The sequence below is a fragment of the Hippichthys cyanospilos genome, chromosome 12, assembly GCF_059441005.1.
Source record: "Hippichthys cyanospilos isolate Australia breed blue-spotted pipefish chromosome 12, RoL_Hcya_1.0, whole genome shotgun sequence".
NCBI lineage: Eukaryota > Metazoa > Chordata > Actinopteri > Syngnathiformes > Syngnathidae > Hippichthys > Hippichthys cyanospilos.
Genome location: NC_142380.1, coordinates 6,814,097 through 6,828,590, shown reverse-complemented (window position 1 = coordinate 6,828,590; position 14,494 = coordinate 6,814,097). Strand labels below are relative to the sequence as shown.

General features: G+C 38.2%; 2 protein-coding genes across 3 annotated transcripts in view; both read left to right on the top strand.

Annotated features, from left to right (window-relative positions):
• The first annotated feature begins 435 nt into the window (after nucleotides 1–435).
• LOC148414624 (gamma-interferon-inducible lysosomal thiol reductase-like) lies at nucleotides 436–4,665 on the top strand. Its single transcript, XM_088429603.1, has 7 exons — nucleotides 436–643; nucleotides 1,861–2,049; nucleotides 2,303–2,377; nucleotides 3,621–3,707; nucleotides 3,779–3,931; nucleotides 4,207–4,275; nucleotides 4,370–4,665. The coding sequence occupies exons 1-7, from the start codon at nucleotides 524–526 to the stop codon at nucleotides 4,421–4,423; spliced, it is 747 nt and encodes a 248-aa protein (XP_088285729.1). The 5' UTR covers nucleotides 436–523; the 3' UTR covers nucleotides 4,424–4,665.
• Nucleotides 4,666–5,163: 498 nt separating this feature from the next.
• The window catches only part of LOC148414623 (3',5'-cyclic-AMP phosphodiesterase 4C-like), a 47,692-nt gene continuing 38,361 nt past the window's right edge, over nucleotides 5,164–14,494 (top strand). For both annotated transcript variants that reach the window (XM_088430163.1, XM_088430162.1), the window contains exons 1-2: nucleotides 5,164–5,446; nucleotides 7,549–7,766. In XM_088430163.1, the coding sequence (XP_088286289.1) occupies nucleotides 5,399–5,446; nucleotides 7,549–7,766 (266 nt within the window). In that variant the 5' untranslated portion in view covers nucleotides 5,164–5,398. The remainder of the gene's footprint in view (nucleotides 5,447–7,548; nucleotides 7,767–14,494) is intronic.

Below are 14,494 nucleotides of genomic sequence, written 5' to 3'. Positions count from 1 at the left end.
AATCAATTCTTATTGTGCAAATATCAGTTTATTTGAACAATTGAGAACAATTGCTGCTCAGTGTCAATATTCAAACTGCATTATGGTTGCACTGATTTACAATATTACTTTATGACTTACATGACTCGTGGATATAAAAACAATATTAAGACACATTGAACCTTCAGCAAAAATGCAAATTGCCTAACGCAGAGGATGCACTAATTTTATATGAAATGACTTTGGGTGTGGTATGGTCATTTCAAATAAATCTAGTCCGTCATACCTCAATCGGAAACAATATATTTCTGTATTTAGTGCTTCAATTTTTTTGGATGTGGTTGTTTTGCCACATAACGCCACCAGACGTCGCTTCTGTTCTTTCACACCGTATTTCACAGCTACTGTGACGCTATTGACGTCAACACACCGGGGGCCAATTAAAAGCGGATTTAGCAAAAACAAGGAAGCGCTGATCGAAAGCGTCAAAAAGTTGTTACGGCGTGTTAGTGAATTTGAATAATTATTAGTTTATTATCGTAAAATGAAGTTGGCTTTGCTGTTTATGTTGAAATTCATGTCCAGATGTACTTGTATGTCGTTGTCATGTCCTTATCCTCCGTCGCAGAGGTGTTCGTCACTAGACGCAGCTGTCCAGTGCGGGGTGAGATTTTAACTCCTTAGTTTTTACAGTAGATTTATTTAAGTGATTCTAGGCAAACGCAAACATTGTCTCAAACGCTGGAATTGTCTGTTGCGATTAAAACAAACAAACAAATAAACAACAAAAAAACAACTCAGTACGTGACGTCAATGAAACACTATAAAGTCACGAACCCCCTCTAGTGCCCGGGGTATTAAGAAAAATATATGATTTGAAATTCTGTACCCTCACCTTACTATTTTTCCCTCAATTTACTAATTTTTTTTTTTTAGTTTCTGAAATATAACACCAGTTTATTAATCTGTGCCCCCAATTTACTAATCTATATTCTCAATTTACTAATCTGTTTCATCGGTTTATTAAACTGTCCCTTAGTTTACTAATTTGTTACCTCAGTTTTCTAAAATGTACCATAAATTTATGAATCGATGCCCCAATTTATTAATCCGTACCCCCTGTTTACTAATCCGTTCCCTCACTTTAGTAAACTTTTCCCCCAGTTTACAAATGTGTTTCCTCTCTTTAACAATAAATTCCCACAATTTACTTATATTCCCCCAGTTTACTAATTGTTCCCTTAGTTTACTAATCTGCACCCTCAATTTGTTAATTTTTACCCTCAATTAACTAATCCTTACCATTACTTTACTTTGTTACCTCATTTTACCAATCGGTACCCACAGTTTACATTTTTTTTCCCTCAGTTTACTAATCTTTACCCTCATTTTATTACTCTCTATCCTCAGTTTATTTATTCTGTACTCTCACTTTACTAATGTGCACCCTCAAGTTAACAAATAGTTAGCATGCAGTACTATACACAGCTGTGGATTTGTCAAGGTAAATTAAATTATTATATTGTTATATTGAGCTTCTCTATAGCCAGAGCATGAGGAAAAAAATATGTTTTTGCTCCATACAGAGTACAAAGGTTGAACCATGGTTTCATCAGGTCATCATAACATTTTTCACAAGCATTTATAAGATTTCAACTGTGATTTTATTTTTTCTCTCAAAAGTTTTACAATATTGAACTTTTTGGCCACTATTCTTAATTCTGCCAAAACAATACCTTTTTTTTCTTGATCTCATTTTGTTTATATCATAAAAAACTTGAAAATGTGTCGTCTTTCCATGATCATTATCCACCAAATATACTTCCACACACACTCATTTTTTTTTTTTTTTTGTGAAAACTCTTTGGCTTGTTAATGCAGGTGTTGGAACAGTGTCTCCACACCAACTTGAGCGTGTGGCGTCAGCCGGCGGAACGAGTCCATCTGGCCGTCTACTACGAGAGCCTGTGTCCAGACTGCATTCTGTATGTCACGCAGGTGCTGTATCCCACATGGGTGCTTTTGCAGGACATCCTGTCTGTCCAACTGGTTCCATTTGGGAATGCACAGGTACACCTGACTATGATCTGCCTCATGAAGCACTTATGGTACTTCTTAGCACCTCTAGGTGGCACTCTTGTTTTAAAGCTGCAGTAGAACTGTACTGTAATCCCAAGTACATTGCACTAGCCTATATCTTTAAACCAAGAGCACTATCTATAGGAGTTTAAAAAAAAAAAAAGATATCACAAATGCTTCATGAGGCTTCGTTTTCCTATCATGAGATTGTATGTTGATCTTGATCTTTTTTTCCCCGCATCAGGAGACACCCAGTGGCAGCAAATATGTATTTAAGTGCCAACATGGAGAACAGGAATGCCTTGGCAATATGATTCAGGTACAATTTTTCAAAGAAAATCGTTAGCCTTTAAAAGACTGTTTGACATGTTGTGATTGTGAAATTGAGGCTTTTCAGACATTTCCTTTATGAGCCAATTGCTTTGAAAATGGGTTCAACTTCCGAGGCTTCAGTAACAATGATATCTTCTGGCATAAACAAAGCACTGCAGTTGATTTAAATTATTTAAAGCATCAAATTGCCATCACTAACATTGTGTAACTCTGCAGTGTAAAGCTTCATAAGTTGTCAAAATTATCAATGAGAAGCCATGGACTTGGCATGTCTTTTTTTGAATCTGACAAGATTTTTTTAGTTTTTTATTTTAACCTTTTTGGCATGCACGAAAAATAAGGAGGAAGTCTTTGTCTTAAAAATAACTAGCCATTGATGGGGCACTGTGACCTGCAAAGAACACTTAAAAAACAAGAGGAATGTTAATGTATTCATTTCTTTGCTTGTACTAAACATTATACACATTTTCTGTACCAAATAGTGAATATTTTGTTCAAAGATACAATAAATTATTTTCAATGAAAAGAAAAAGAGCTGTAGTTTTAATACCACGCCATCAAAATCTAATATCGGCCCATGTCTACTATACACAAAGAACAGAAGAGTTTGCCTGGTCAAACCAAACCGTTGTGACCAGTAGTTTACAACCTTTGTGACTCTGGAATTTGCCTTCAGGAAGTTCACTTATCTTCCCAACTGGTCAGGGAAATTTCTTTTTTGACCTTTGGTCCAAAAAAAGTGTTGCCCACAGCTGTTCCATCCGGTCAACACCAATATCAACCATTTCTGAGAATTCTCATCTTTTCAAATAGTAATAACAATAGTAAATAATAAAATTCTCATCAAATACATAATTTTTGTTGTTGCTGTTATTATAAATGAAGGGTAGCTGACACTCTTGACTAATGCTTACCTAATATAAGCCAATTGAGCAGTGTAGTGCTAACTGTGACCATTGGATGGCAGTGTTTCCACACATACGTTTCAGATATTACCTACATGCAATTCAAAGTAAGGAACGGAAATCAATCTTTCATCTACCACCCATATGTACTTACTCATAGCACACAATATTCTGTTGGCCTTGAAAGATGAGTAAAAATGCTAAATATACTGACCCTCTAGAGGTTTCATTTTCCAACAACTCTTGGAACTGAAAGGCATACATGTGTTGAAATGAGATAACTTGTATATCTTCCCATCACAAGTTTTTTTTCCGTTTTGTCAGGCATGTTTATTGAACATGAGCGACAATGCCTTTCTCATCATCTTCTGCATGGAGGCCTCCGCTGATGTCACCGCTGCTGCAAAGAGTGTGAGACATTTGTGCATCTTTGCGTCCTGCCTCACCTCTAATGCGTCCTCATTTCTTGGACTTGTGCCTAGTGCGTTCATCTATACAGTCCCGACCTGAGCTGGGAGTACGTCATGAGCTGTGTCAATGGAGATGTTGGCAACCAACTGATGCATCGGAATGCCTTGAGGACCAAGGCTCTGGATCCTCCTCACAACTTTGTTCCTTGGGTGACAGTTAATGGGGTGAGATGCACCACCTTGCCAGTTCATATCACATAAACAGCGCTCGTACGTAGCGTTAGAACTTGCCAGCTGTAGAAAAAAAATAACAATTATTTGAATTGGTATTCTTCAAATCATGATCCATTAATTTTAAATCTTTTAATTCAACTACTGAAACTCAACATTGACAGACAAATAAAAGGAATTCATTAATATAATAGAATGAGTTGTCAAATCTGTCATTTTTTTGTTTATTTTTGCTCTGTCTTATGAATTTGTAAAACCTCAACCTACAGGTGCACACAGATGAGCTGCAGAAGAAAGCCACAACTTCACTCTTACCTCTCATCTGCCACATGTACAAGGTAGACACTTTTGCTGCCTCTTCAATTCTTTTGAAGCCATTGAATCTATGGCATGTTTTTGCCCTTTGACCTTTTCTTGATTGTGTGTTTACAGGGCATCAAGCCTGTGGTCTGTGGAGATGGTGGCCAGAGACGCACAAGGATCTAATGGCGCTTTGCAATCAGGTGTTAAACCTTTATTCCGTTTTTTTTTTTCCAGAGGTCCATGTACAATGGTAAAACAAACAAACAAAAAAAAATCAAATGTACTTTTTGGCTTCTGCTTTCAGAATTTGAAAAAACACATTGAACGATAAGCAACTAATATTATGCAGATAGCAAAGAATGGGTATTATTAAGGAAACTGAAATAATGTGCAAATAACAGGGAAAAAAGTGACTTTTATTGCAATCATTTTGTCCTTGTGTGATTGCGTGCTTGCCTTCTTTTATTTTAAGAAATACTGTAGATTGAACATGGGACATGTTTGACCTCAAGCATTGCCGCACATGACACACACAGTTATGGAATATTTACCAAAGCCTAACAGAATATGCTTTATTCTAAAAACGGCATCAAGCACATTCCGAAATCCTTTTTTTTAAGTCACCTCGGGGAATATGTTGTTTGATATAAAAATATGTTGTAGTATTCAAATGAAATCCAATTCCAAATGGGATTCCAGGTTTCGTATGCAAATAGCTTCCTGGCAAGCATGTCCAAATCGAATTAAAATATGTCAAAATACAGCATCGGCTAAGATTCAATCGAAATAAGCTTTCTTTTTTTTTTCTGTCCACGTTTCATGGAAGATTTTTGTGGCCCAACCTGAACTTCTGCATACATGACATCTCCTGATTGTCCAGCCAGATAAACGCACACACACATACTCGAAGCATTATTCTGTCATGCAGGTGAATTTTCAACCATGTCTCAGTCGTCCTTTACACATGATTTTTTCTCATATATTACTTTTTTCAATCCATTTTTTGAAAGAAAAGGCGAGTGAGGAAAAGTAACTCTTGTAAGTGACACCGGACTTTTTACAAGCGGAGGTAAAGAAACAAGTCGCCGGAAGAAGTTGAGCGTCGGAAATTCTCACCGCCTTAAATGTCACAACTGGACATTTTCAACGCCAAACGGTATGAAGAGAAATTCCTGGAACTCTTCCAAATGTTTTAATGTCACAGAGGTAAGAAAAGTCCATTTAACTAAACGAAACAATTGTGTTAAAATGACGAATAATACCGGTTGCACTTTTCATTTAGTTTGTGTTCATTTTGTTTTGATGTCATGCATAAAATGACTTGCAGCATTTCAGCGGTAGCGTTAATCAGCTACTTTTCCTGTAAACTGTATGTTTTTGTAAAGATTTTTTTTTTTAATGGCGCATGGCGTCATGACATGTCGCTCTGGGGCGATTGCGCTTCTAGCAAATGAGTGATGATGTCACGAGATGCATGTGAAAACAAGGATGCATTTTTTTTAGTGTTGTTGCGGCGGGCACAATGGCCCCAGAGCCTAATCTACCGTGAGAACCGGCGGATCGCCTAAATTTAGATAAAATCCCCAAAGATAAGGTTGCTACTTCGAGACATGTCATCCTTTTATGATATTGTTTTCCATTTGCGTCATGAAGGCCATCCTCACAAAAAGTTAACTAAGTGTGAGCTTCACTTCAACCCGCACATGTGCTAATAATTTAAGATGATGTCACGCTCATGCTCATAATTCACTGTTGGACTTTTATGTCCCGCAACTGGAATCCCCTGCTTCCACTAAGCAATAAAGTCGCCTTATATATTGTTCAACAAGTCGGCGTGGAAGAGGATTCAAGCTGAAATTCAAGCTTGAAAATGAATGACAAATATATGCCAGGAGATGGAAGCATTGCATTACTTTGATATTTTAGATGAGCACCGTTTTTGAGTTGAAGAATAAGATTTGGGGGTGAATCGCCACTTGTCACATCGGAGAGTAAAGGTCAACACGTTGGAAATCGGACGAGTTTAGGCGCCAGAGGCAGAGGATGAACAAATATGGTCGTGATTGTGGGGGAAAAAATGGCAAACGTCATGTAAAAAATGTTGAGTCAGCGTCATTCGCAATGTGCTTTTTAGTTGTATTTATAAATATTTTTTGTTGTTGTTTGTTTTGCTTGCTTTAACAAAGCCATCTTCTGTTTTGGCAGGACCCTCAAAAAGGCCTGCAAATATTAGAAGGCAGTCACATGATTCCAGAACAAGAGTTGCTTCAAAAATCTTTACTCAGAAAAAGGCTAGGGCTCGTAATTGTTTTGACGGTTTAAACACCACGGTGTTTAAAAATCGTTTTAATAACCACTGATACTGTCTATCTGGTATTGAGGTTTTTTTTTTAAAATCTAACAAATAATTAGAAGGCAATTGCTGCTTTTTGTTTGTTTTATTTTATTTTTTTAACCTTTTTGGCGTGCACGAAGAAGAAGGGGGGAAGGGCTTGTCGTAAGCTCTTCAGACCTAAGCATCACGCTCGAGAACATGACACATTTTCATATCTAAACCAAAACTCTCGTGTCTTTTTACGATTTTACAAGATGATTCTCAAAACGCTACCTAAGAAAGGCATACATGTGCTCATTTTTCATCAAAAATACAAATTTATGCTCATGCTAGACAAGCAAACCTGCTCTCTGAATAGTTTTAAAAGTTCAAAGTAACAATATTTGTTGTTATTTTAAGACTATATAATCATTTTTTAGTCTTTTTTTTAAGTGTTGAGCGCCTCGCTGTGGACATGAGATGCAATTAAGATTTCTGTCTTTCTGAGACAAAATGGGCACAACTGTGGACACCATTTAATAAGCTTGGTCTTAGGAAAATATAGCCTTTTCCCGCCAATCTTCATTAAATATATTGCAATTTTCTATAATTTATAACTTCTAATTTTTTAAACATAAAATGGCTCCAAGAGTATTGGCTGCCATTGCAGTGAAATATGGCCAGATTTTAGCCCGATACCAACTCACGAAATCACGAGTAAAATAGGTATATAGGAGCATGTGCAGTTGCCACATTTTAATGCAACAACTGCAAATAATAAACATAAAACAAATCACAAAAGAATGCCTCTGATAGCGTCAGTGATGACTGAGCATTGTTATCATTTTTCACATCACATTTATTTGTATTGTGGCGGTATATTTAAGACATGTTCAGAGATTTGCCCTAAAATTAGATATAGATTATAACTTTTGTTTCATCATCATAAATTGTAATAGATGATTATACAAGCTCATTTGAAACAAACTTTCAGCGACAGTGGGGCTCTTCGGACCAGGCTTCCTGTGCGGAACGCTTCCAGAAGTCCTACCTCAGATGTGTCGTCAAGAGGCTCTTCTCGGGCACTCTGCAGCTCCCCAGGCTCTCGTGCAGACCTTCCATGTTGGACAGATGCGAGGGTGCCCTGCTGGATTCCGATTCTGGTTCCCCTGGGACCCTTTGGACTCTGACCAGTCGCATCTCCAAAGCCTTGTGAGTTCACCTTTCTCTCTCTTCTTAGTCCTTATCATGGTCTACAGATTTGCTTCAAAATGTTGTGTGTGTGTGTGTGTGTATTTATATATATGTATGTATATACTTGCATAAATATATGTATGTACTGTACATGCATAAATAAGAGTGAAAATAAACTAAAAAAATAAAAAAACACAATTAAATATCAAACTTTACAGAAAAAATGTGAAACCCCAGAGGGTCCAGAATCACTAATAAGGAAACGCTATGTTTTCTTTGTTAAAGTCCAAGGAATGCTGACAGACCTGTCAAATAATGTTGCTAGTCAAAGTATAGGTCACAACCTTAAATGATGTGCATCAGTTTCATACTATCAAACCATCTTTTTTTTCCTTGAATGCTGCTGGTCATCAGCTCTGTCTTTTATACCTAAATCACAAGCAAAGATGACGTTCAGCAGAAAAGGAACAATTTGTATTAATAGATTCATCGCGACAGAAGGAGTGGCAACTAGCGTGATGAGGCAATTGGTATATCAGGGCCATTTTATCCTGCTTAATTTTCTTTGCACTTCACTGAACTCCTTGAAAAGAAGTTGTGAAACCACTTATTTTGATTGGAGTACTTTCCTCACAGCAAATATTTGTGTTTCATTTCATGTTATTTATTATTTTCATCATATCATGCGATCTTTACAAAATGTGTATTTCATGAACAACTAGATCAAGGCCCATGGAAAATTTCCATTCATTACATACCTGTACAATTTAAGAACACATGATATGACATGAACGTTTTTTTTACTTTATTAATTATTTATCTTTATATACAGTATATATATATATATATATATATATATATATATATATATATATATATATATATATATATATATATATATATATATATATATATATATATATATATATATATGCAATGGGATCTGCATATGGGATATGCAATGGGAGTTAATCAATGGGAAATCAATGATTTAACAAGTTATGAAACATAAATGTCAATAGACAAAACAAGGTCAGGTGCCAGGATATTCAGGAATGGAAGTACTAGGAGAAGTTCTGCTGTGAAGTACGACTATATTTGGTCACTTGCTTTGTTCTAAATATAAAAATCCCCGCATGGTCGTAAACCACTGCATCCTCCTCTGAGGGATTATAGCTGCCAAAATGATGCACTCAGGTCTTCCAGATGTTTTGCCTCAACTGACACACGTCCACATAAACTTGAACTATCAACCTCAGTTTACTCGGAAGCGGTCAGATAGAAGGAAAAGGACTTCAATTTTTGAAAATATTTCATTTTAAGAACACAGTGAGTTAGGTTTGCATACCTTGGTATATATAAAGGCAGGAATAGAATGTGTTGCTAAATTTGATAAGTTATGAAAGAGAGCCCAAAACTATTCAAATGGTTTCATAGCAACTGTTCTTGCTGATCATGCTTTGCAAGTCGTGTGACATTTTCCAAGTTTGTTGTGTAACATTGAGCAACCGAATCCAAAGTTTGGTTCTGCCTGGCCTTCCTTGGTGCCAGTCTTGCCGCTCATTACTCAATTTTCTCCGCTCCATTTTGGTGAGGAGAAGCAAAGTTCTGAGGACAAATTCCACAAGTGCACATCATTTTCTTTGCGATTACTAGTGCAACTTTCCTAGAAGACAAGCTCCAGATAAGATGGAATGTCAATGGCCCTCATCCCTCTGTGCCCTGATTCCCAACCAGCAACATAAAGCGACATGCACAAAGAATTACAAACAGGTAGACGTTGACAATGGCACCATGCGGTTTAAATTTCTAAATGCTTGCAAATGGGGAGTTTGAGTTTAATACTATGGACCTGTACAACCATCGACACCAGCGAGATAAATACCACAATGAAGTTTTTATTAACTTGTCTTGCAGCCGTTTTTGTTTTGTATTTTGCATCATAGTCCGCATTCTGCTTAAAATGTTCTACTCTACAACAAATTTTATTAGTTTTATTTTTGTTTTTTTTTTGTTGCAGGCAGCGAACAAATTACCCTGCATTTCCACAGTTTCGTTTGGTCGTGGGATTTGAATTTCTGTAAAATGTGCGCCTTGTCTCAATGCAAATTAAGAAACCATTGCCTTAGTGGGTATTTGAAACCGTTGAGTGGTGTGGTGGAAGTGATAGGAGGAGCTTCCAGCTGAATAATTTCTTGCCTCCGTCTCAAAGGCTATGCAGCATTACTCCAGAATACAGAATGTACAGGAGGAAGAAAGTCTGAAAGCCCTGAAGCATAATTCATGTTTGAGCTCTGTAGCCCATCAGTCGAGCCGCATGTCAGATGCTTCAGCTCCTTAGGTTAGCTCGATCAGCCTGCACAGAGAGCTGATTTCGCTGTGAGTCCTTAATCACATGAGACTCCCTTGCTTGCTCCTCAGCAATAAACAAACGAGTTGCGGGGCTTGAAGATGATGTTGCCTCTGGTCACAGATAGAGAGCGCCATCGTGACAGCACCCATGCTCGCTCGCTGTCCGCGTCAGAGGAGCTTCATGTGACTCCTCTTGGTAATCTGGGAGCATGTGAAAGGCAAATGAGGCTGTCTCTTGTGAAAACAAGCAATTCCCCAACAAGTTGTACCACCCGGAGTTAGAAGAAAATCCAGAGTATGCAAATTCAGTTGACATGACTACCAAGCAAGCTGCAAAGTCAAGCCCAATAACAGCTGCGTAGTTAGACCTAAAGAGGAAGTCGTTTTGTAGCGCACTTGTCACGTTGAAGAGCAAGATTCTATTTTAGGATTGAAGGAAAGTGGGAGGTTAAGCGACAGAACATGGGGGAGATCTGTCATGATCCTGCTCCCCAGTAAATCAGGCGTCCATATTTAGTTGGAGAAAGGGGAAGGCTGAGCTCGAATGTAAACAAAGCCTTAGAGTAGGAGGGAGTCACAGAGTGCATCAACTCTATGTCTTCCGAAAGGGACACGGGAGACATGTTGCATCTCTTTTTGGATTTCATCTCCAAAGCTTCTAAGTGACCAGAGGCACTGGCTCAACCAGACTTTGGACTGTCAAGATCCCTCTTGCAAAAAAAAAACAAAAACCAAACAAAGTGCCATGCGGTTTTAACACCACTCGTTCTGTGGAATTCAGAAGCGAGGAATTTAAGGATTATGTGCCTCAGACTATGACGGAGCAAGCGTTCTGATTGCCGATCATCTTCTGCTAATCATGAGTGATTTCTGCTCCGAGAGCTCCGAAGACGATCAGGACGGAGTTCAGGTATCTCAGGGGCAAAGAAGGCACAGATTGCCCATGATTCAGCTCATACCCAGGACAAAGGCAGGATCTCCGCGCGTATCCCCAAAGAACTCACCCAGGGACTCCCCACGTGGGTCTCCTCGGAATTCCCCCTTGCTCTTCAGAAAGATGATGATGGCCCGGAGCATCAACCTCCAGAGGCGCCGCTTCACCTTGGCCCACACGCCCAGGTAGAGTCCACTTCTCAAAAGCGTTGGTATTAGCATCCGTGTCACGGTTTTTGTACGCATCCAAAAACGAACTTGACAATCATTTCTTAGAACTTGCCTCAAAGCATACCATTTGCCTGTTTTTCCCTTTACAAGTGTCTTAAGCAAACCGTTACAAAGAAATGGTATCGCAGGTTTGTGTTTTACCTTCTGCCGGATGTTCCGTAAAGTTGTTGCAGGACTAGATTGTCGGTATGACTGTCTGGAATCTGTCTTCTCAGCTGTTCTAGTTCATTTATTTTTGGCCACCGGATTATCAAGTCCTGCCGTGCCAAGGAATTCGCACTTTTGTTGTCCTTTAACATTCACTGTCGCAGGACGGTGAAATTTGCGTAATGGTAGAATCTTACGCTGGTTTTGCACGTTTGCATCTTACCGAGGTTTGCCTATTAGACATTTGATTTCACGTGTGTTTGCTCCTGCTGCCAGTTTTAGTGTTTAATTTCCTAGAGGTGTGAGTGTTTTTCCGAAGCTTTGTCTACTTGACTGGACTCACCTTTGTAAACATACGACATCCCTGCTGTCACCGGATCAGCTGTGTTTGTTGTTCCACTCTGTTGGGCAAATACTTTGTACACGTCATACGCCAAGCATCCACGTGGTTGGAAAACAAATCTTCACGACGTAGCCTGACATTTCCTTTGTTTTTATCAGAGGTGGCGAAAGTGCTCACGCTGTACTCAAGCAGAAGTGCGGATACTTCTCTCAGGAACCATTCAGAAAGCCATTATCAGTCACTTTGATTCCACAACGTGAAAGCTGTATATCAGCAGTACTCTGAAACGCTGTCGGCTTTTAATCTGATGGGTGGATGCAAAGTGGCAAAGTATGCTGTGGTCTGATGAGTCCAAAACATGAACCTCTATACCAAAGAGGAAAAGAGCAATCAGAAATATTATCAGTGCAAAGTCAAAAAGTCAGCATATGTGATGGTGAAGGGAGGGTGTTAATTCCCTCAGCATGTGAGGTAGATAAAGGTTTTGGAGCATCATTTGCTGCCTATTTAAACAAAGTTTTTTTTAGGGGCATACCCGCTCATTTCAGGAAGGCAATTCACATTTATTCTGTGTGTGGTTCCATTATGAAGCACAGAATACATCAACAATGGACACGCTCGAATGTTGATCAACGGAAGTCATACATTACTGCTTTGCTAATGTTGTGAGTTGATAAACAAACAGTGCGATATTAGCCAGTGATAGCAATTACAAAACAATGCACCTTTTTATGTGTCCCAGATTTGACTCAAAATATATTTTAATGCTGCTAGCTGGAGATTTTTCAGCCATCACAAGACACAATGTGTTTGCCAGAAATGATCCTTTAGCCGATAACATCAAACAATTCTCATGGTAGACTATGAAAGAGGAATATTTTGGTTCTCTGTTCAATTCCAGGTAGTTAAAGTAAATAGATGTCAGGAAATGTACTCAAGTAAGGTACAAATCACAAAAAAACCCATCCAAATACACTCATAGAGTATTTGTTCTTTGTTGCTTCCCTCCAGTGGTTTTCTGATTACCGGGTATCTTATCTTGGGCGTTATGGCCACTCTGAGAACACAGCTGTGTTGGCTGCCGGCAAACTCCCAAGCGTTTGTGCCTGTTAACTCAGCTTTTATGAGCCTCTTTAGAGGATTTCAATGCAGTTTAAACATTGACTGGGTCAACACTATTAATGCTAGTCATGTGATCACTCGGTCCCTAATTGAAAGCCGCCGCTTGATGTCCAGCATCAATAAAGACACAAACTCTATTTTTTTAATTACTAAAGGCTCAAAAACAAACAAATATATTCATTTTCACTTTATGGAAACTGTGCCCTCGCACAAATATGTGAAGACTCCTCTAGGAAGCCTTTAAGACATATTACACGCCTCCTCCCTCTTTGTCAATGATTACCCTCCTCCAACATGTACAGCACAGCTATTTGTTTGAAAGTACGAGAAAAATTCAAAGCTGTAGTGAAAAGCCAGTTCTGTAAATTCTTCCTCATTTTATTAGTGTGTCATAAGCAGAAAGCAGATGCTCTTCAAATTGTGTTTATGCGCTCATTCACTTCTTCTGAATGTGAATGCATCTCTTCTACGGCAAACATTGTGACTTCGGTCAAACGTCTTCCAAGATTTTACTGTCTACAGAAAATCGAAATATCACAAGATTTCAAGGTTAGCCGTGATAAAGCTAAATCAAGCCGCAGCGTTCTTTAATGTAGCCTTCTGCAGGTCCCTGTGGACTGTCTCCTCGTTTCACAGCTCAATTGAGGGAGAAAAGTTATTGCAGGATGGCTGGCAAGGAGGATAAATTAAACAAAGAGAGGATCCAGCGGAAAATGGATGTCGCAGGGAGCACAATTTTAGAACATAGCCGCCACTTTATTTTCACTCAATGTCCAAGTTGATTGAGAGCCTTTTTCCACTCAGGAGAACTCATCAAATGGACTTTTCTTTAGAAAATGTTTGAGGTTTTTTTTTTTCTCAGCCAGACTTTTCTTTTTTTCAAATTGCACCGTCACGCTCTAATGACTGATTTTCCATTAGAATTGTAACTATTTCACAGGCATGCCCATTTTCAATTGCTGCATTTCAGCTATATTTCCATCCATCCATCGGGTCAATCGCAATATTTCAGATTTCTACATTTATCGACATTGTAAAACAGAAAAACAAACAACAGCAACATCATATTTACTCAATTAAAATGAGGCAACAAATCACAAAGAATATTATGTTTCACGCTTAGTAGTGAGTAAATATTAATTAAAAAAAGGCATTTAATCATGATCCATTATCCATAATTTGCTTATTATATCATATAGCGTTGAATATTGAGAAAATATTGCTCTCAATATTTTCCATGGAATTTTTCCGTTTTAATGAATCAAACTTAAATGTTTGTTAGGTATAATCAATGAAAATGGAATAAAATTATAATAGTTCAAAATGAGATTTTTCGGAAATATTGCCTAGCCATCGACTGAAGTGTCCTTTCCAAACACGTTCCGTTTTAGTAGATATTTATTTATTTCTAAATAAATATGATGTGTTTGTTTGTTTAACTCCCCAACTATGTGACTCATGGGGCTAAGGCAGTGAAAAATTCTTGGGAAATGGTTAACCTCAAACGGGTTTTTATTAACTTTTATCTCTTCACGGACAATCATGACACAATAGAAAAACATTTTACTTGCAGGGCATTTTTTGTGTTTGAAGGGGTGCTGTATGATGTGAATGCCAG